The 22,104-nt window shown below is 34.5% G+C and overlaps 1 protein-coding gene across 3 annotated transcripts; it reads left to right on the top strand.

Moving 5' to 3' along the window:
* The first annotated feature begins 1,980 nt into the window (after positions 1 to 1,980).
* Positions 1,981 to 20,560, top strand: LOC134256143 (toll-like receptor 4). Of its 3 annotated transcripts, none has more exons than XM_062738760.1 (2): positions 1,981 to 2,213; positions 16,988 to 20,560. In XM_062738760.1, the coding sequence occupies exon 2, from the start codon at positions 16,997 to 16,999 to the stop codon at positions 19,493 to 19,495; it is 2,499 nt and encodes an 832-aa protein (XP_062594744.1). In that variant the 5' UTR covers positions 1,981 to 2,213; positions 16,988 to 16,996; the 3' UTR covers positions 19,496 to 20,560. The 3 variants fall into 3 exon arrangements, with proteins under 3 accessions (XP_062594744.1, XP_062594743.1, XP_062594742.1); XM_062738759.1 differs by having other exon boundaries at positions 1,982 to 2,298; XM_062738758.1 differs by lacking the exon at positions 1,981 to 2,213 and adding an exon at positions 14,997 to 15,086.
* Positions 20,561 to 22,104: the final 1,544 nt, after the last annotated feature.

The raw sequence follows: 22,104 nt of genomic DNA on the forward strand, positions 1-22,104 counted from the left end.
TGGCAGGGAATTGGGTAGAAACCCCGATGTCGTTCAAAATATATCTTTTCACGAAAACCTCTATTAAGGATGAAAATTTCATCTTTTTAAAACCATTGCAACACGTTTTCTTCGTTTGCTGTTACCATGTATTTCAGAATTGACGCATCGTTATTCCGGCCATCGGCGTTAAAGGGACCCAGTATGCTAATGATATAGTCCTCAGTTGCGGTGATTACTATTGGCTTTATATAGGTCCTGCAGTTGAAGCAAGGTCATTACTATTGGCTTTAACAAAGGTCCATTATTATATTGATATTACGGAACTCGAAAGGAAAAGACTGAAGTTCTTAGTTGCAAAATACGTCGTATGCGCTTCAGCGATGGTCTCTCTGAAATATTGTGAAAACCAAGAAAAGAGGATAGGTAATCCGAGCAAAAGCTTTTTGCTTGTTTGATATATCCAAATATTTGTCTATGTTTCTTTTCAAAGTGAGATCCAATACTGGTAAATCTAAAAGAAATTTAGTCTTTTAAACTTTTAAAAATTAAAATTTCTCCTGCAGCATATGTGAAAAAAATGTTATGGATGTAGTGGAGTGTAAGACAAATAGCTGACTATGATGATTAATTGATTGTATGTTGTTGAACATCCCTCTTGAGAATTTTCCATTTATGGAGACGACACCACTTGCCAGTGGAGAGCTGCAAATTTTGTCCTATGCTCGGCACTCAGGACCATTGAGCAGTGAGGGATCTTTTTCGTGCCAGCACTTACTGCGACACGGGACCTCGGTTTACACGGTCTCGTCCGAAGGACTGGTCTCCACGTCCCCCAAAGGAATTCGAGGCCGCGACGTAGGCTTAAGGATCAACTCCTTACTTCTGAACAGCCAACAAAAGGGTCTAGAGCAAATGACTAAAAATACATCAAATATTAAACATCATTAAAAATATCTGCGCCATCAAGATGTTTTTTTTTCTGACAACAGACTACATATATACATGTTTACTAGCTTGTAACACGAGCTATTGGGAAGTAAATAAAACGTCACCATGGAAAAGGCTTATGACAATAAAAGAAGGATATGGAGATGTTAAAAAATGTCGTTTATAAGCAAAATTTAAGGAAATTAATTCAAAATTATTATTCAGTTGAACTTCTCAGGCCAGTGTAAAATGAAATCAACATAACAACAGTACAAAATGGACAGTGTATATTTTTCAAATCTACTATCAGAGCTTTCTAAAAGAAATATTGTCCCAGAAAGTGTGAAATGAAATAGTACATAAACAATATTTATTGAACCAAAGGTATCTAATATGATAGAAATGTTTTACACAAAGTCAGAGTCTCGGAGTTTAACCCCTGAATAAAAGGCTTACGAAGAAAGGACGTCTTTGTTCTATTCATCAAGATAAATATTATATGCAGATATATTTACAACTACTAAGGTCCTTTATAGAAAACATGGGAACATAAGACGAAGTATTAATTAGATCAACTCAGATTAAATAAAATGCAGTGAAAATTATGTGTTCACAAGGTGGTTCCCCGTCTACTCATGAGGCAAGCCTTACTAGTATTATACGTACAGTGCTTACTACGTAAGTATCCAAACTCAAAAACTAGTTTTAAACACCACTTAAACACTCTAGCTCTAAATTAGTCATGGTAGGTATATGTTATTTACGATATGTTTTATTTCCTCATTTTAACTGAAAGTAGTGCCATCTTTAAAATCAGTGCATGTAAAAAGTACTTCAAATGAATTTGATTTATTTTAATATTTTAGTAAAAATGTATAATTTATGGTGAAAAACTTTTTCGTGCATGATTTGAATGTGAACTTTTTTATTTCTTTCACAAGAATTTTGAAAGCAGTGCCATCTGAGTGCATCAGTACTTCGCATTAGTTATATTTCATGCGTATGTGAACTTTTTTATTTCTTTCAAAGGAATCTTAGAGAAAGATGACATAATATTTAAATATAATATATGCTGTTCGTATGATAACACTGCAGAAAAAGGAAGTTAAATAGCTTCATTTAAATGACCTACAGTGTTGTTCATTATTCTGATAAAAATGTTTTACTATATAAAGATTTGTGAAGGAACTACTTTTGAAAAGAACTATATATAGGAATTTCCCGCGGAACCGGTATGCATAACCTTGAAAAACAAAAGAAGCCTATTTCTAAATGAGTCATCTGAATTGTGGATCAGAAATCTGGTATGGTAAAACAGTTACAAAGCTGGATTCTATCACCTTAATGGATAAAGCAACATGCAGTTGTAGGCTTTAGTGCATCTTGAAGGTACATGTGTTTCAATATTTGATGTGTAAAATGCATCCAGATTTAAACCTCTGTTCAAAGAATTTATTTAAAGAAAGTTTCAGGGTTTACGTTTCATTTGTTAAATACATGTTAAGCTTTATTGTTTATTATAACAAGGTATAATCTTAACATTGTCTCTGATCAAAGTAGTATATTTAAACAATGAAATGCACTCTTTGGTTGTTAGCATGGGAATTAATGTTACAGAAAAAAAAGCATGCGAGTTCTGCAATTTATTCTGCAATAGCTGCAATGTTAATTCATTTACTGACAAACAAAAACGACGTATTGTTTGCATATCTGAACAGATAATCATCTAAGATTGGATTACGTAGGTTAAGCGTAATTTTATATTTTTGGTATGTTCGTCGTTGTTTGTTGATGTTAGAGCCATGCGCTGCTCAAGAAATCTATGCAGGCCCTATGCTAAGTGGTGCTTGCTGGCTGATTATGGACAATGGTTTTCTTGAGATATAAAGGCGAACAAATATTCAGTCGCTGCAAATATTTTTTGTTATAGTTTTTATTACATATCGAAGTATTTTAGTAAACTTTCTCAAATCCTTTTTCCTCCAAAACTTCATTTTTCGCCTACGTTATTCAGAAGAAGACAGTTTTTTTCGCATAATTATAGCCTTTATCATCTACAGGTAAAAAGTTCAGCTAACACTGTAACAATAATTTTACACTGTGTTTATTGGAGACAAATGTAAATGAGTTCTTAAGTAACAGTTACCCTTGATATATCCCTACTAACATTTTCTACAATTTCCTTCTTAATCTTTAAATTTTTCCCCAAGATTGCATTAAATATCTAATAATTGTAATAATAGATCACGATTTTTGTTTGTACTACACTTTTTATGTTTACACACGGTAAAAGAGTACAAGTAGTTTATGTTGTTAAAAACAACATAAACGTCGAAGTAGTCCAATTTTTGGCTTACAGCTTGTATTTGCACTTTTTGTTTATTCCCCGTAATACAAAATCTAAGAACACCAAAAATGTTTCCTCCGGGCCAAAAAAAAAAAAAACTTTGTTTCCCCTAACGCGACCGACCCTATCAAATCATGCCGACTGAAAAGTTTTTCTCCATAAGATTATTTCTATATTTTTTTATTGCTTATTTTTACTAATTTTTTTTAATAAATCAAATTCATTTGACAGATAAAATACCTTTTTACATGAATGGTCAATTGTGTTTTTCTGTGATTTTAAAGTGTTTGTTGGAAACAAATGGCGCGGTCCACAACAACATGGTCACAGAGGGTTAGTTAGTGATATAAAACAACGGCTACGTTTCAAGCTTATGCTTTTTGCTTATTAGAACTTTCCACTCTTGAAACATATCGTAAATAACATATACCATGACTAATTTAGAGCTAGAGTGTTTAAGTGGTGTTTAAAACTAATTTCTGAGTTTGGACACATACTACTACGTAGTAAGCACTGTACGTATAATACTAGTAAGGCCTTCCTCATGAGCAGACGAGGGAACCACCTTGTGAACACATAATTTTCACTGCATTTTATTTAATTTGATTTGATCTAATTAATACATGTAGTTCGTCTATGTTCCTATGTTTTCTATAAAGGACCTTAGTAGTTGTTGTAAGTATATCTGCATATATTTATCTTGATGAATAGAATTCAGACGTCCTTTCTTCATAAGCCTTTTATTCAGGGGTTAAACTCTGAGACTCTGACTTTGTGTAAAACATTTCTATCATATAAGATATCTTTTGTTCAATAAATACTGTTTATGTACTATTTCTACATAGTTTTGAAATCTTGTTCCAGCTTTCTGGGACGTCCAGTGTATATTTCTTTTATTAGACTCTAAATAGACTCTGATAAATAGCCCCCCCACTTTTTTCCCCAACATAACCTGATAGCATTGATTTGGCCCCCCCACTTTATAACCAAAATGATAGCAAGGATTGTAAGGAAAAAATTTGAAGTGATAGTAAGTTGGTTTTGAAAAAGTTGGCCACTACCCCCCCCCCCCTCCCCCCCACGAAATAGGATTTTCGACTTTGGGCAACTTTTTATATTTTGTTTTTTTTTTGTTTTTTTTTTTGTTTTTTTTTTTTTGCTTGTCAACTTTTTCAGGTGAGTAAAAAAAAATTTTATCAGGTTGGCCCCCCCACTTTCAAAAACGATGCTACGTGCCTGTGATAGCAGATTTGGAAAATATACACGATGTCCAGTCTTTGCGTATCCAAGAACCTTGTCTGTTTCAATGTTGGATTTCAATAAATTTACACTGGCCTGAGATAATTCAGAAGTTCAAATGAATAATAATTTTGAATTAATTTTCCTTAAATTTTGCTTATAAACGGTATTTTTATCATACTTTTCACAAATTGCTTTCTTTTGTACTTTTATTTATAAATGTATTTTCCAATAAATTTTAAACATGTATTTTTAGTCTGCTGTCAGAAAAAAAATATTTACCTTCCTACCTACCCAACTTAAGATTAAAGTGTCGGGTTAGGGGAAACAAAGATATTTTTAATGATGGCCCCGTTTGTTTAATTGCTGAAAATTGGACCTTGCACATAAGATTCGTATTTTTATTTTCTTGACTTGGAGTCTGACTTCCATTCAAAACATACTATTTGGTCATGAGCTACCATACGGGGTCATCTTCATTGCCACATACGGGGACAACAGTGTTTCTCGACCACATCTTCTTTATGTTCTTTATCTTGTTTTTCTGTTATATGGTGAATTACTTGAGGGGTTGAAGGTTGTAGATAGATTTATGTCATGGTCATCATTATTAATCTTGTGATTTGAAAACCATTGTGACAGACCACTGTAAAAGTTTCCATGTCCAATGGTTGTAGCTTGTCGATGCAAGCAGTCAGTACGTATTCCTCTAGTTAAAAAGTCTCCCTGTTAAGCTGATTCCCATGCAGAAAAAGACCTTGAAAATTGCAATTGCTTTCTGATTGGTGCGACACCTCAGGTACATGTTTTCTCCAATTTCATTATTTAAGAAGAGATGACTGTCAAATCACTGGTTCATTGAATTTCTCTTCTACACTGAGAGTATGTGAAGGTTACATCCCATTCATCTGGAAATCCACGCCTTTGCAATTAGGTAAACATTTCGAAAAACCTGTAATGAATAGCAACTGCGGTGGTTTAAGTGTGGTAGATTATGTAACACAAAACAGAACATCGATCTGCCGCTTTTCTTCAATTTCAGTCACTGTGACTTGTTTCGTAACTTTCATTTCATTTGCACATTTCCCTCCTAGGACAAACTGGTACGCTATTTGATCTCGGGTAAAAATCGTTGAATCTGGGACTGAATACTCTCATCTTATGCGCTCGGATCGAAAGATCGGGGGCTCATATTGTTTTCGTCCTGTTTATCTGTTTGTTTTTCTGTCTGTTGTCAACTTTAGCATTTAACCATTCGAGATAGAGACTTCATATTTGGTATGCTTACTCCTTCAAATGACATCAGGGTCAATGACCTTGTGACCTTGACTGTGACCTTTATGCTAAAAATTAAAGCTTTTTCGAACTTTCTTGCCGCCGGGGCATAGAGTTTCACAAACACATCTTGTTTTACTCTGCTGAGAAGATTATTTTTAATCTCACCAAAACACTCTGCGGGGTTCAATGGCTTTGTTCCATTTCTGTTTACAATTCAATGATCTTGCATTTTAATTTGCCTTCCGTGCTTTCTTGTAACCATTTCTCTGCTGTTGCCATTATTATTTTAAGAAAAACAGCTTCCCTAACTTTCTTTTGAACAGCCTCGTCGAGAGAGCCGAGAATCAAAATCATGGGGGATTTTGTTATCGCAGGTTTGGACCCTAAATCATCTGCAAAAATAAATACTTGTGCGTAGAACTTAAACAAGGGGGATTTTGTTATCACTGGTTTGGACCTTATAAATCATCTGCAACAATATACACATGTGCGTAGACCTTAAACAAGGGGGAAACGTTATCGCTGCTTTGGACCTTATCTCATCTGCAATCATATATACAGTACATGTGCGTAGACCTTAAACGTGGGGGGGGGGGGTAACTAAACAGTTATCGCTGGTTTATACCCTAACTCATCTGCAACCATATATTATATACATGTGCGAAGACCTTAAACAAGAAAGATGATGTACCCTAAGTCATCTGCAAATATATGCATGTGTGTAGACCTGATACGTTTGCTTACACCAATTACCAAACATTCTTTTTTTGGAGAGATCCATATAAAATTCCCATATAAGCTGTTCAAAGATTTGGTTTAGCTGAGATAGAAACAGCTAGGTCATCATTATTGGTACAGTGTATTGGCAAATTTGAATCCGAACAAATTGAAGGCATAATTTCATACAGACAGAATAAACCCAATCATGGAGAAAAGGGAATCAGTATTTTATAAATGAGTACAGAATCGGAACAATTTTTATACCCCCGAAACGAAGTATATAGCTTTTGCCCTGCCCGTCTGTTTGTCTGTTTGTCCGCAAAAACTTTAACCTTGACAATGACTTTTGACTGAATGGGACTATGGCTATCATATTTCACTGGTGTATTCCTTGTGACAAGACCTTTCTTTGGGAACCACCAAATTTGACCTCTTGACCTTGGAGTATGACACACTTTTACACCAAAATTCCAAACTTTAACCTTGGCCATAACTTTTGAACGTTAAGTGCTAGGGCTTTCCTACTTGACATATGTATTACTTATGACAAGATTTTTCATGGGATACCAACAACTTTGACCTTGGAGTTTGACCTACTTTTGAAAAACTTTAACATTGACCATAACATTTGAACGGTAAGGGCTAGGGCTTTGATATTTCACTTATGTTATCCTTGTGACAACTCCTTTTATTGGATACCAACAACCCTGACCCTTTGACCTTGACCCAAGAGTTTGACCTACTTTAAAAAAAAATAAACCTTGGCAATCACTTTTGAACGGGGAGAGCTAGGACTTTCCAACTTCACATATGTATTCTGTGTGACAAGACCTTTCATTAGATACCAACAGTTGACCTTTTTACTTTGACCTTGGAGATTGACCTACTTTTTAAAACATTTTAACCTTGGCCATATCTTTTGAATTGTAAGGGCTAGGGCTTTCATACTTGACATGTAATCTTGGTGACAAGGCCTTTCTTTAAAAACCAAGAAAATTTAATTCTTCTCTATGCTGCCATACGGGGGCATCAGTGTTTCACAAGCATATCTTGTTGATATGCTGAATTTGATAACCACTTTGAACATCTTTTAAGTCTGATGATTAAGTGATTTTTAGAGATTTTTTTCTCATATCTACTATTCTTTTAAGCTTCAGAATATGAAAAGAAGGTAAAGTCCGTTTGCACGAATTCTAGACTTTATAGCTAGAATGAGTTATGATTTATGATGATGTGGAACTTATTATTGGTTTTTAAACACTTTTCATACACACTTTTGTACCGTGAATGTCTGGGGAAATAGCTCTTTGTATGCCACTCAGCTTTCTACTGAGACTGTTATAGATTAGTTTGACTTGATAAAGACTAAACTTTTAATGTAACATAATAACTAAAAAAATCGCCTTATCCCTTACTCGTAAAATTAACAATACTTACATGTACGAACCTTCTTCATTTTAAAAGGGATATCTTGACATTATATTGATTGAAAGACGAGTCCAGCGTTTCAAACTACCACCTTTAACGGAAAATGTAATAAATCTTAATTTAACAGGCACATGTAACTGAGATCTGAAAAATATCTTCAAAGGTTTACACGAAAAGCTCTCTAATTAAAGCCTCTTATACATGAAGTACTTATGCTTTTAGAAGTATCTCTTCATCTTTTTATGCCTCCGTAAACGAAGTTTCGGGGGTATATAGTTTTTGTCGTGTCCGTCCGTCTGTCTAGCTGTCTGTCTGTCTGTATCTCTGTTTGTCCGCAAAAATTTAACCTTGCCCACAACTTTTTATTTAGTGGAGCTGTGACATTCATATTTCACATGTGTATTCCGTTTGACAAGACTTTTCTTTGGGTACAACCAAATTTGACCTTGACCTTGGAGTTTAACCCACTTTTACACACAAAAATTTTTGAACTTTTACTTTGGCCATATCTTTTGTGCAGTAAATACCAGGACATTTATACTTCACATATATATTCTTTTTTAAATGACCTTTCAGTGGATACCAACAACCTTGACCTTTTGACCTTGACCTTTGAGATTTCTGTACTTATGAAAAAACTTAAACCTTGACTATAACTTTTGAACAGTAAGTGCTTGGGCTTTCATACTTAAGATATGTAATTTTTGTGAGAAATACACTTCATTGGAAACAAAGAACTTTGACCTTGACCTTGAAGTTTGACCTTTAAAAATACAACCTTGGCCATAATTTTTGAAGGGTTATGACTAGGGCTTTCATACTTCACACATTTAATTCTTTTGACAAGACCTTTCATTAGATATCAAGAACCTTGACCCTTTGACCTTTGACCTTGGAGTTTGATCCATTTTTACTTAAGCCCTAATTGACAAACGGTAGATACTAGGAATTTCATTTCAAATACCAATTCCTTTTGGCAAGACCTTTCATTTGACACCTACAATTTTGATCTTTTGACCTTGGAGATTTCCATACTTATGAAAAAACTTTAACCTTGATCATAACTTTTGAACAGTAAGGGCTAGGACTTTCATACTTCAAATATGTAATCTTTGTGAGAAGATCTTTCATTGGATATCAACAACTTTGACCCTTTCACCTTGACCTTGGAGGTTGACCTACTTTTTACAAACTTTAACCTTGGCCATAACGTTTGAAGAGTTGGGGCTAGAGCTTTCATATTTCACATATTTAATCCTTGTGACAAGACCTTTTATTGGATATCAAGAACATTGACCCCTTGTCCTTGACCTTGGAGTTTGACCTACATTTTACAAACTTAAACCTTTACCATAACTTTTGAACGGCAAGGGCTAACGCTTTCATACTTCCCATATGTAATCTTTGAAACAAGGCATTTCTTTAGAAATCAATAATCTTGACCCTTTGACCTTGACCCCGAAGTTTATCCTACCTTTAAAAATGTTAACCTTGGTTATAACCCCTGAACAGGTGGTGCTAGGGTTTTATATTTGACATTTGTATTTCCTGTGAAAAGGACTTACTTTAGGTACCAATATATTTGATCTGCATTTGAGAAAGCTTAACCTTTGCTATGTTGCCATACGGGGGCATCACTGTTTCACAAACACATCTTGTTTTTCTTTTTATTTTCCCTTTTGTCACCTCTAAAGGATTTTACCCCTCGATAGCAGTGACCAAAAAGAACTGCAATCAGGTGTATCGAATGCAAAAGTAATATCCCATTGCTGATATGACGTATTCCTTTCTAGTCATTCAGTTTTAAACTGAATTAAAAATGCATTTATTCAATGAATCAACGAAAATGTGCATGAAATCGGAATTATTCAGATAAGAATTTACAAGCAATCTTTTTAGCATGTTTCATGGTGACATAGTCTTATCAAGATATGATAAACCCAGATATTGTTTTAATAAAATGTAGTTAACACGAATCTCTTTTCCTTTAAAAGATGGGATCCTGGGGATGAATGAATGAATGAAGTCTAATTTGGTTGTTACTGGAATGTTTTAATTAGCACTTACACATCTGTTTCATAGTTGGATATTTTACTTGAAAAAGACGTTAATAGTAATCGTAACAACCAAGCTCTATGATAAACTTGATAACTTTAACTTTTCAATCGTCAACTTCCCTTTTTATGCAGCAATACCGGTATATCTTCATCCCGTTTATAGCTCTGTTGATACGATACGCAAGAGATTGCTTCACGTGTGTACAATTTCTAAAACGAGGTAAATTATTGGCAAGTTGATGAAACAAGAATATCAGCAGTCTCGTTTAAAGTCATCATTTCGTAAGTTCTATTGTGTTAAATTTCAATTTCAAACTAGGGCTAATTGTAACGGGGACCGTTACAGATGTTCCCCAAACGCTCCCCAATTCCATTTGGGTGCCGTATTCCCTGTAAGCGCTATTAAGTAAGACACACTTTATGCAATTTAGATTTAAACAACGTTTTCCCAGAAGAATACAAAATGTATTTAAATTTTAGCATTGCACGCGTGCTCATCTGAATGCATGTGCGTAATGACCACATCATCTTGTCTACACTATATATATATTTTAATATACTTAATAACAAATCAATTAATCCAGAAGTATTAGGAAATACACTCATTTAAGTGTATTTTAATATTACTCATTTCACATGCACGCACGTGCATGCACGTGCATGAGGACTATACCTTCTTGTAGGAGTCTATTATGTCTGTCTATGTTCTAAATCCCATCCTGTTTGGTTGAAAAACAAGGGAGTTATAGCCATTTACAGTTTTAGCCAATAAGATTGCAGCACACGTGCATGCGCGTGTTTTCACGACAATTGTTATATATCATATTGTAGTACATCCTAAAGTATGTATATATTTTAGATTTCATAGCATTTCGTCAAAAAACAAAAAAGATATTGAGATTTTTGTTTCAGCCAATCAGAACGAAGCGCACATGCACGTACGTACATGATGACCATACCTTCTTGTAGGAGTCTATTATATCTGTCTATGTTCTAAATCCCATCCTGTTTGGTTGAAAAATAAGGGAGTTATAGCCATTTCAAGTTTAAGCCAATCAGATTGCAGCGCACGTGCATGCGCGTGTTTTCATGACAATTGTTATACATAACATTGTAGAACATCCTAAAGTATGCCTATATTTTAAATTTCATATTATTTCGTCAAAAAACAGAAAAGATATTGAGATTTTTGTTTCAGCCAATCAGAGCGAAGCGCACGTGCATGCGCGTGAGTTCGTGCTAATTTGACAGTGTCATATTATCTACACTATTAATATATCTTTATAGAATGAGTTTCAAATCATTTCATTAAAAAATGTAAAAGTTATAGCGATATTAAGTATATCGGTCATTTCACTCATTTCACGCGCACGCACGTGCATGCGTATGCGCGCAAAATGACCTTCGTTCCGCACACCTACACTACACACCTATTAACCCTAAAAAGGTTTTAGCTTAGTTGGGTGAACAGTTTCTGAGAACACTCGCGGACAAAAAAGTACCGGAGAACAAAGAAGAAAAAAAAGAATAATAATAATAACTAGTGCTAATTGTAACGGGGACCGTTACAGATGTTCCCCAAACGCTCCCCATCTCCCTTTTGGTGCCATATTCCCTGTAAGCTTCATTAAATAAGACAAACTTTATGCATTTGAGACTTTAACAACGTTTACCCAGAAGGGTACCAAGTTCATTCAAATTTTAGCATTGCACGCGTGCGCATGTGAATGCATGTGCGTAATGAAAATATCATCTTGTCTACACAATCTATATACTTTGATATACTAAATATTAAAGTATTTAATCTAAAAGTATTAAAACATACGCTCATTCAAGTGTATTTTTGATTTTACTCATTTCACGTGCACGCACGTGCATACATGAGCATGGTGGCATACCTTCTTGTAGAAGTTCATTACATCTATCTATGTTCTAAATCCCACTCCGTTTGGTTGAAAACCAAGGGAGTTATAGCTGATTAAAATTTCAGCCAATCAGATTGCAGCGTACGTTCACGCACGTGTATGGATGTGCATGGTGACCATACCTTCTTGTAGAAGTCCATTATATCTATCTATGTTCCAAATCTCATCCTGTTTGGTTGAAAACTAAGGGAGTTATAGCTATTTAAAGTTTCAGCCAATCAGATTGCAGCGCACGTGCATGCACGTGTTTTCATGAAAATTGTTATATATCATATTGTAGGATATCCTAATGCATGGCTATGTACAAAATTTCAAAGGATTTCATCAAAAAACAAGAAAGATATTGAGACTTTAGTTTCAGCCAATCAGAGCGAAGCGCACGTGCATGCGCGTGAGATCTTGCTATTTTGACCATGTCATATTGTCTATGCTACTACTATATCCTTATATTATGAGTCTCAAAGCATTTCATTAAAAAGGTAAAAATTTACGCCTATATCAATAAAATCGGTCATTTCACGTGTTGCTCGTGCGCGCTCTTGCAAGCACGTGCATACAAAATGGCATGTTGACAATGTCATCTTATCTACATTTATAATATGTCTATATATTCTAAATATCAAAGCATTACATCGAAAAATGTAAAAGTTACGGCAATTTCAAGCATATTGGTCATTTCACGTGTTGCACGTGCGCGCTCTTGCAAGCACGTGCGCGCAAAATGACCTTCGTTCCGCAAATCTACATAACATGCCTACTTACCCTAAAAAGGTTTCCCCTTAATCGGATGTGTACTTTACAAGATCATTCGCGGACAAAATTTTCCCGAGAAGAAAAATAATAATAATAATAATAAGAAACAGAGTAAAAACAATATGTTCCCCAACTTCGTTTGGGGAACATAATAATAATAAGAAACCGAGTAAAAACAATATGTTCCCAAACTCCGTTTGGGGAACATAATAACTAGGTCAATGATCTCCTTTTCATGCTAGAGGCCCCTGAGAATTTCGCGGGAAAAACCTCAATTTTTCACACTATGACCATTTTTTTCTTTACTCACAAAATATTACAAGCAACAAAACTCTTTAAATAATGAAATATTATAACAATGGAACAGAGTTGCTCCATATAAAGAAATGATTAGAGTTTGGGCCATAAACGTGATAATTATCACAGTCCGAATTTCCTATGTCATATTCATATTTTTTCCCTATTTTTAATCAAATATTGCAAAAAATCAAAATCTGAATGATAAGAACTCTAAATTATTTATAGCCTCAGGTTACCTTTGTTACCCTCATTCTCATGGTATTGATATTATATGGGGTCAATGATCAAATTTTTGAGATATGTTGACTGCAGTGGTTTTTGTACATGTTTTTGAATTTCTTTATTTCACAGCATTCATTTATTTGAAATAATTTATGAGCTTAAACACGTATAAAATTTGCAAAATGACGTCTTAAAATACATGTAACCTTTACTTTGTGATTAATTTTGCAAGAAATAAAAATTTCGACAAAAATGAAAAATTAAAAATTTAGTCCGAATTCCCTCTGCATAGTCATACATTGAGTTTTGTTCCTGTATATTTTCTTCAGGTACTTACATATTAAATTTTTAAATTGATATTGAGATAACGCTTAGTTATTTTATCCATTTAGAACAATTTTTGATTGAATATATTATACTTTATAAAATTTCCTCTTTGATTTCTGAAACCTGAGTAAACGTCATCCTTAAAGTCATCATTTTATAAGTTCATTGGTGGTTACAATTACATTGTCAGCAAATACAATTTATCATTGAGTCAAATGCTAACTGACATTTTTTATACTAATTGACCGGTCGGCAGGGGATGCTCACTCCTTAATGGCACCTGATCCCACCTCTAATGTTTTGGAGGTTCTTCTTTGCTCTGCTCCTATTTTGTATTGTTTTATGAACTTCTGATTTTGAACAGTGAATACCATTTGTTTTCTCCATTTATTTCATTTATAGAGTTAATTCAAGGTTATCAATTAAATGTGAGTTATCTAATTTACTTTTATTAGATTTCCTAATTATTCAACTAACAGTTACGTAACCCATCGTAGAAAGAAAAGTTTGTTACGGCATCAACTTAACATACGCTAGAGTACCTGAATCCAGTATTTCTTTCATTATATTTCTGTTTTTATTTGGACTCTCGTTGTAGTTGATACATGTAGGAGAATTCTTTTAACATTATATACTAAAAAACCAAAATTTCTGTTAAAAGTGCTAAAAACGTTTGAAGGAATGTTGTATAAAACGCATATAGGTTAACTTAAATGAACGACTCGGGTGTTTCCCCTACCTTTTAAAATTCTTCATGCAGGTGGCTCATTGACAAAATTCTGCATTCAGTTCTTTATGATTTTTGAGCATCAGATTGGATATCAATCGCATACGGGGGATTTAAATGTCCTCAAGCTCTGTACATGTTAACAGTTAAGTGATGGGCAGGCGGGAGGTGCAGAACTCTCAATTCTAAAGTAAAAGTGGTAAGAAACATTTCTTACATTTCGAAATGAAAATACCGTACATGCATGTTTTTGCATGAAACAGATGTGTAAGTGCTAAATAAAAGCTTTGTGCAAACTCTTTCATACTTCCATTATACCGATTTTTGACCATAACATCGTTGAGAGGTCAATTTTGAGACAATGTTGTTCATGTAATGTTGTTTTAATTTGATGAAAATAAAAATTTTTATTTTGCAACCACTGCTTGTATTTTCTCAATAAAGGCAACCTAATAAACGAAAGCTAGATCTACATGTATATTCGGTCAATGTCAAGGTCTCCTACGGTGCATTCCTACGTCTAAAAACCTTGTGACATCATAATTTATACCTGGAAAGATAACTGCCATGGAGTCATAGTTTAAATTCCAGGGATGTGTCCAAATATGTTGAAAATAAGTCGTTTTGGATGTCAAATGAAAAAAAATATGCTGCAGAATAAAAAATATACATGATAACTGTTTAGAAATATAAGCTAAACGTGATAGAGAATACGCCAAATCTCGCCCTCTTTCGTCTAGTATTTTTTTCAGACCAGCGAGCTACAGACTGAAAGCTAACGTAAACGCAAAATGAGAAGTCTTGTGTAGGGCTGTATGTCTTAAAGAAGGGCACCAATGCAGAATAACGAACCAGTTTAGTGCTCTTATCAAATTGTATCAGTTTTAGCTCTCCTGAGCCGAAAGCTCAATTGAGCTTTTCTGATCATAATTTTTATTTTGTCTGTACAGGTGTCTGTAAATCTTTCATATTTTCAACTTCTCCAGAAACAATTGGCCAATTTCAATCAAACTTGCCACAAAGCATTATTGTCATCCTTAAGTAGTATAAAATTCAACCCCCAACCCCAGTAAATTTTCATTGCTGAACCGATTTGTGCTTTTTCATTGCTGATGTTATAAGGTGAGCGATATGGCCCATGGCTCTTGTTTGATTAAAATATCTTGAGAAACTAATCAACTACAGTAGTTGCAAACCGAAGAATTCTTACATGTAGATAAAGTATAACTGTACGAGGGCCGTTCAAAAATTACGCGGACTGGGCTATTATTTACTCTCAAAGACGTCATATAGTTATGAAATTTCACAGAAATATGTATCTTAAAGATTCCAATAAATTTTGAGAAAAAAATTTGTATTTTAAAACTTTTTTACAAAAATTATCGGAATGTTGATATCGCTGATGGAAAGGTACGGAGCAAGACAAAAAATTTAAAGCAAAAACATGCGGAATCCAAAATTTAACGCATTTATTTTCTATAATTCGCAACATTTTTCGACAATTTTCTCAAATATATTTTTAAATTGTTCTATTATTATGTATTTAGATTTCTGACGTGTAATTTTTGAAATTAAAAGAAATATAGTGATTTTTCTCTGATGCGATTCCCGTGAAAACGGCTGTGAAAATGACGTCTCCTGAATGGACGGCGCACCACACTTTTGTTAAATTATGTATAATGTTCGAGATATCGCCAACATAGATCCAAAATATGCATGATAAAACATGTAGTAAACTAGGGTATTTGTGACATTCGTCAACATATGGCAATGACATATTTTAGACTGTTAGACCTCTATAAAATGGCTATACGTGAGGACGGGAAGAAGATTTTCGACGAAAACTTTATACGGACTGTAAAGAACATGATTGAGAGTCACTAATATTACAATATATCTCATAAATACCTGAAGTTTTTGGTTTAATAACAAAAATGAATATTCTTTACTTGTTTATTCGATTAATTAGCTTGACAAGAAATGGTGTTTGGATGTTGAGTAGATAAGGTAAATCAAACAACTGCACAGGTGCTCTTGGGAAAATTTTGAGCAGGCGCGGATCCAGGATTTGGAGTTAGGGGGGACGCCAAAATTAGGCAAGGGGTCTGGGGGCCGCCTTGAGGCCCCCAGTGGGTCCAGGGCAAAGCCCTGGTGGGGGCCCAGGGGGCGAAGCCCCCGGAAGCTCCTGGATTCTAGAGATTTTGAAGGGTTAAAATGAGGTCTACCAAAGCCCTGGTGGGGGCCCGGGGGGCGAAGCCCCCGGAAGCTCCTGGATTCTAGAGATTTTGAAGGGTGAAAATGAGGTCTACCAAGTAGACATATTTGATTTACGCTAACTTTGACAATTTTAGGGGGAGGCGCGCGCCGGGTGCGCCCCCCTTAAATCCGCCACTGTTGAGAAAATGAGAGATCAATCACATACTTTTTATAATGCCTGTGACGTTGAAGATTTTGCGGCTCCGTGACTTAATGATATGCCCTGAAAAATCACTCAAAATTGATACTAATTTACAACATTTTTATGTGAAATTTTGAAAACCATATAAGTAAAGATTCTTTTATATTATGTGTGACATTTTGCCCGATTATATTGTCAAATATTTTTTCTGTGCAACAAGTCCGCGTAATTTTTGAACGGCCCTCGTATAATGACGATTTTAAAAAATCACATTTAACTGTTTATAACGTTCTTATAGGGTAATTTCAATACATGTACGTGTATCCAGATAAATTATAAAGTAATTTTATATTGTAGGGAGACATCATGGCATATGGTGACTATGTATTAGTGCTTTTCCTCATGATATCCTGCAGTCATGCGGAACCACGATGCATACCGAATGCCGATTGTATTTACACGTTTGGGACAACCACCACCGCTGATTGTTCATCACTGAATCTTCAGCTCCCTCCTTGCTTTAAAAGTTCTTCAAATATAACCCACATAATTTTGAAGAATAATTCGTTGAGAAGAATTCCAGTTGATTTACCAACGGAACTGGAATATCTTGATTTATCATACAATGAAATTAATTTAATTGATTCGCCAATGATACATACCATTTATAGACGATTGAAATATCTCAATTTGGACCACAATGGAATTGAAAATCTTACTTTCTTCTCTGTGATTTCCAACATGTCAAATTTAGAATTTTTGTCTCTCAAAGGCAATAATAATAGCAGAGACACCAAATATCCTAGCAACATCCTTCATGGATTAGAGTCGTTATTACATCTAAGAATTGATGGAGTCGAAGAGGGAAACTTTGGTGACATGTTCTCAGCCGATAAAATTGACTTAAAATTACTGGATGCATCTGGTAACGATGGTGTATGCGTCATTTCTCATTTGATATCCAATGTTTTGGGGAAATTTAATTTAACTCATTTGGACTTATCCTTCTGCAACATTAGATCCACTGAAATCGGTGTTCTTAGTTCTCAAGCATATCTGCAATATTTGGACGTTTCATACAATAAAATGCTCGGTTTTAGAGGACTTGCCAATGTCTCATACGACCTTCAGGATAGTGCCATCAAAGTACTTAAATTCAACAAAGTACACTGTACTTTTGGACTAGGTACTATCCTGCTGCGTAAGCACACGATATATCTTCAAAATACAACACTCGAAGAATTATACCTAGACAGCAATAGGTTGGAACTCATGGAAATAGGAGTCTTGCCAAAATTACCCAAAACACTAAAGCTTCTGTCTGTCGGAGACAACAAGGTGGATAATGGCATATATGTGTTACAAGTGGACTCTATGCACAATCTGGAGGTTCTGAATGTTAGTTTTCAAATACATTCTCACACCAACTATTTCGAACCTTGCGATGATTTCTCGGAATCATGTCATATCGGACCAGACGTTGCTCATAAATTCATTGACTTAAGCTTAAGTAAAAAAAGAATTTTTACATTTTACTTGCCTGAAAAGCTGAAAAGGCTCTACGCAAACAATAATAAATTTCAATATCATGTTGGGGAACTGCATTTCAACAACTGTAATGTGGAATTTGCACATTTTCAAGGCAATCATTTTGTTCAAATTCATGGTCCGCTATTTGGTTGTTATAATGTCAGATACATAGATTTATCAGATAATTTTTGTTCAAATATTTCATCTCAAGCGTTAAGATTTTTACCAAAATTAAATATTTTAAATGTTTCGCAGAATCTCCTCGGTAACAGCTTGGCAAAGGATATAAACGGTGAAATATTTGGAAATAACAGAAATTTAAGCGTCTTGAATTTACACGATAATAAAATACATGTCTTGCCAGGAAATCTTTTAAAGAATAATTTAAATATACAACTGCTGAATATTTCATACAACAGGATTGAGAAATGGACAGTAGACATACGCCATTTGTTTCAACTTCAGCATCTTGACTTGTCGAACAATCTCTTGACCGAATTAGACAAAACTGCTGTTGATTTATTACCACAGCACAATAATTTTACAATCAACCTTTTAGGAAACCCCTTGGAGTGTTCATGTGCAAATTTGTTCTTCTTTGACTGGATAAATAGACATCAAGCTAGACTTCTGTATTTGCAAAACACAACTTGTTCTTACAAGGATGGTTCTCAATTTTCACTTGACGATGTATCCGATATCGTGGAGATGCTACAAAAGAATTGTTCATCCTACACCCCACTTATCATTGTGACATCATCATTCATTTTCTTCTTCTTAAGCGTAACAATTTATCGAATCATCTACCGCTACCGATGGACGATTTTCTACATCTACTACCTCACGAAGCGATATGTTTTTCCGAAGGTTGAACAATCGCAGAGAAAGGTTTTCTACGAATACGATGCCTTTATCTCCTACGCAGAACAAGACAGAGGCTTTGTTTTCAATCAGATAAGATTGATGGAGAACGATGAACTGAAGTTCTGCATCCATGACCGTGATTTCATTCCAGGAATTGACATTGCTGAAAACATCACAAACGCTATCCACAACAGCAGACGAATAGTATTTGTAATGACGTCATATTTTTTGAAATCTTATTGGTGCATGTTTGAGTTAAATATGGCGCGAATGGAGAGCATCTACTCACGAGGGGGAGAGAACATTCTTTTATTGGTGTTAATGGAAAACCACATCGTTCGAGAAATGCCCTTGTCTCTTCTTCACGTTATTGAAAGTCAATCGTATCTAGAGTATCCGGGTGAAGATAGTTTTGGAAATGTAGACATTTTTTGGAGAAATTTGAAAGATGCCATTAGGGACAATCAATAATTCAGAAAAAAATAAAGTAGTTTTAGTCTACATTGTTTAAAGGCTCATGAAAGATTCTCTGAAAAAAGTCTGGCGTCGTTGTTTGTAATAACCATTTCAGTGGGTTTTTCTAACAATTTACTTCCCCGCGAACGAGAATTTTGTCAACCAATGAATTTATTCATTAAATATCCTAGTAACGCAGGAAATTACGAACCAGTATAAAAACTGTATTTGCCCATTAACGTTGATCCAACGAATTTAAATCAGTTTGTCGTGCTGCAGTTTCTTTATTCAAAACATGCCCCAAATTAAGGTTGGTTACAAAAGGAAATCAAGTTTTCAAACGGAATATTAATATACGGAAATGATGATAAGTGCAGGTTTTTATTTGTTCAATTAATGACTTCTTTTGGTAGCGGGACGAGAATTATTGATTTTCAGCATTTTCACATTGGAATATGAAATGATTTAAATATATTTAGAGTAGCTTTGTCGCTCGATCTAAATCATACTGATATGCAAACATTTTTAAGGTTCTTTTTGTAGATCTTGTCTTTGAATATGAACACTGCGTAAGGTGGGGTTAAAATCTTAATTAATATATTTATATCTACAAAGATTTCTTCTAAAATCTTCTCCAGAACAGCTGCGAGACTATGATAGTCAAATTGATATTTAGACCCCCTATTTATTTTGTAAATTCAAACTTTCTTTGTTGAATCTTGACCTCTTGTGCATAAATGGGAAGGGGGGGGGGTGTTAAGGGAACATGAAAAAAGAGAAAACTTTTTAAAATTGCTTCAGCATTATGATAGCTCAGTGTCAGTGGGAGCGATGTGGCGTGGTCTATGAAAATTCCGTTCATCTTTAAAGGGAGTAAGATTGTAAGAATAAATCACAAAGAATGATTTTTTTATTTCTATGGAATTCAATGAATCTGTATTATAAATAACATCTATCACCTGTATCTCTGTAATTATTGTGCGTTTAAATGTTTTTTCTTTGATTACCAGGGTAATCATTGCTGGAAGTAACCAGTCTAATGGTATTGACATATTATGCTGAATAAAGCGTAAACCAAGATGGGCTTCTGTATTTATTGATTTTTTTTCATAACTTTTGATTTTGTGTATTCCTTGTGACAATACCTTTCTTTGGGTACCACCAAATTTGACATTTTGATCTTGGAGTTTAATCCACTTTTACACAAAAATTCCATACTTTACAGGGCTTTCGTGCTTTACATATGTAATACTTTTGACAAGACCTTTCTTAAGAAACCAACAACTTTGACCCTTTGACCTTGGAGTTTGACCTACCTTTCAAAACTCATCCTTGGCAATAACTTTTGAACAGGTGGTGCTAGGCTTTCATATCTCACAATCGTATTTCTTGTGAGAAGACCCTACGTTGGACACCAATATATTTAATTTGCATTTAAGCAAAGTTTAATCTTCGCTATGTCATACGGGGTCATTAGTGTTTCACAAGCACATTTTGTTCCTTATCACTTTTGATTGAGAAGAGATAGGGCTTTTATATTTGACATGTGCATTACCTGTGACAAGATATTTCCGAGCATGCAATGATTTCTGGCCCCTTGACCTTCACGATTGACCTTATTTTGAAAAAAATCAACTTCGGTGATAATTTCTAAATGACATATGATAGGTCGTTCATATTTGACACAATATGTCATAAAAATGACATCTCACCCACGAAGACACCGAAAGCGGGGGACCACAGTTCTTTGAATTTGCTCTTTTTTTTTTCATCATGAGTCAATTAATGATTTAACTAAAGTTTGATAGGCTAAACAAGGAATATGTTATCTTCCCCAGCTTTCGCGAAAGCGAGGGGACATTAAATCTCATTCGTCTGTCAATCTGTCCGTCCGTCACAAAAACTTAATCTTGTCGATAACTTTTGATTTTGTGGAGCATTTTTTTTCTTAAAAACTGGATGTCATAGGTTGAACACAATTTCTGTTTACAACTGATATACAGAATCTAAACGTATGTAATTTTAAACAAAAAGAATGAAACTGACAATAGATCTAACTTTTAACGGAGGTAAGTGTATCTAAAAGCCAGTATTTGTAATTATTTCTTTCAAAAGGTCCCGGATATATTTAAAACCGCGAGGTCTCCCAAATATTTATTTTGGAGGGTACACTCTGTCTTTCCAAACAAGTGCATTGTGCCGACTGTTTTCATAATTTTGTCTTCTTAGATTGACAAGGAAAAAAATATAACATTTCGTTTTCTATCATGCTTGATTGATTATATTTATATAAAGCAGAAAATACTCAGTTTTGCAGCTAAAACTTTTAAAAAGAACCTAAACAGAGTTGCACCACTGGTTTGATTACAATACGGGGGTATTTAATTCATACATTTCTCAGAAAATAACTCCCTATTTTTATCCAGAAAATAACTTCGGATTAATAAGTTGAACTTACATGAAAATTCTTATAAAATTTCAACAAAGGCATATGTGATAACAATATAATTAACGTTACGTCAAATATCTGGGTTCACTGACTTTTAAGGCTTCTTAAAGCTTCATACCTTTGACTTTTATTAAACCTAAGTCCTACTTTAAATGTAGAACAATTTTAAACTAGC

This window comes from Saccostrea cucullata, unplaced genomic scaffold, assembly GCF_032062105.1.
Source record: "Saccostrea cucullata isolate Sc308-1 unplaced genomic scaffold, CSIRO_AGI_Scuc_v1 ctg204, whole genome shotgun sequence".
Classification (NCBI taxonomy): Eukaryota; Metazoa; Mollusca; class Bivalvia; order Ostreida; family Ostreidae; genus Saccostrea; species Saccostrea cuccullata.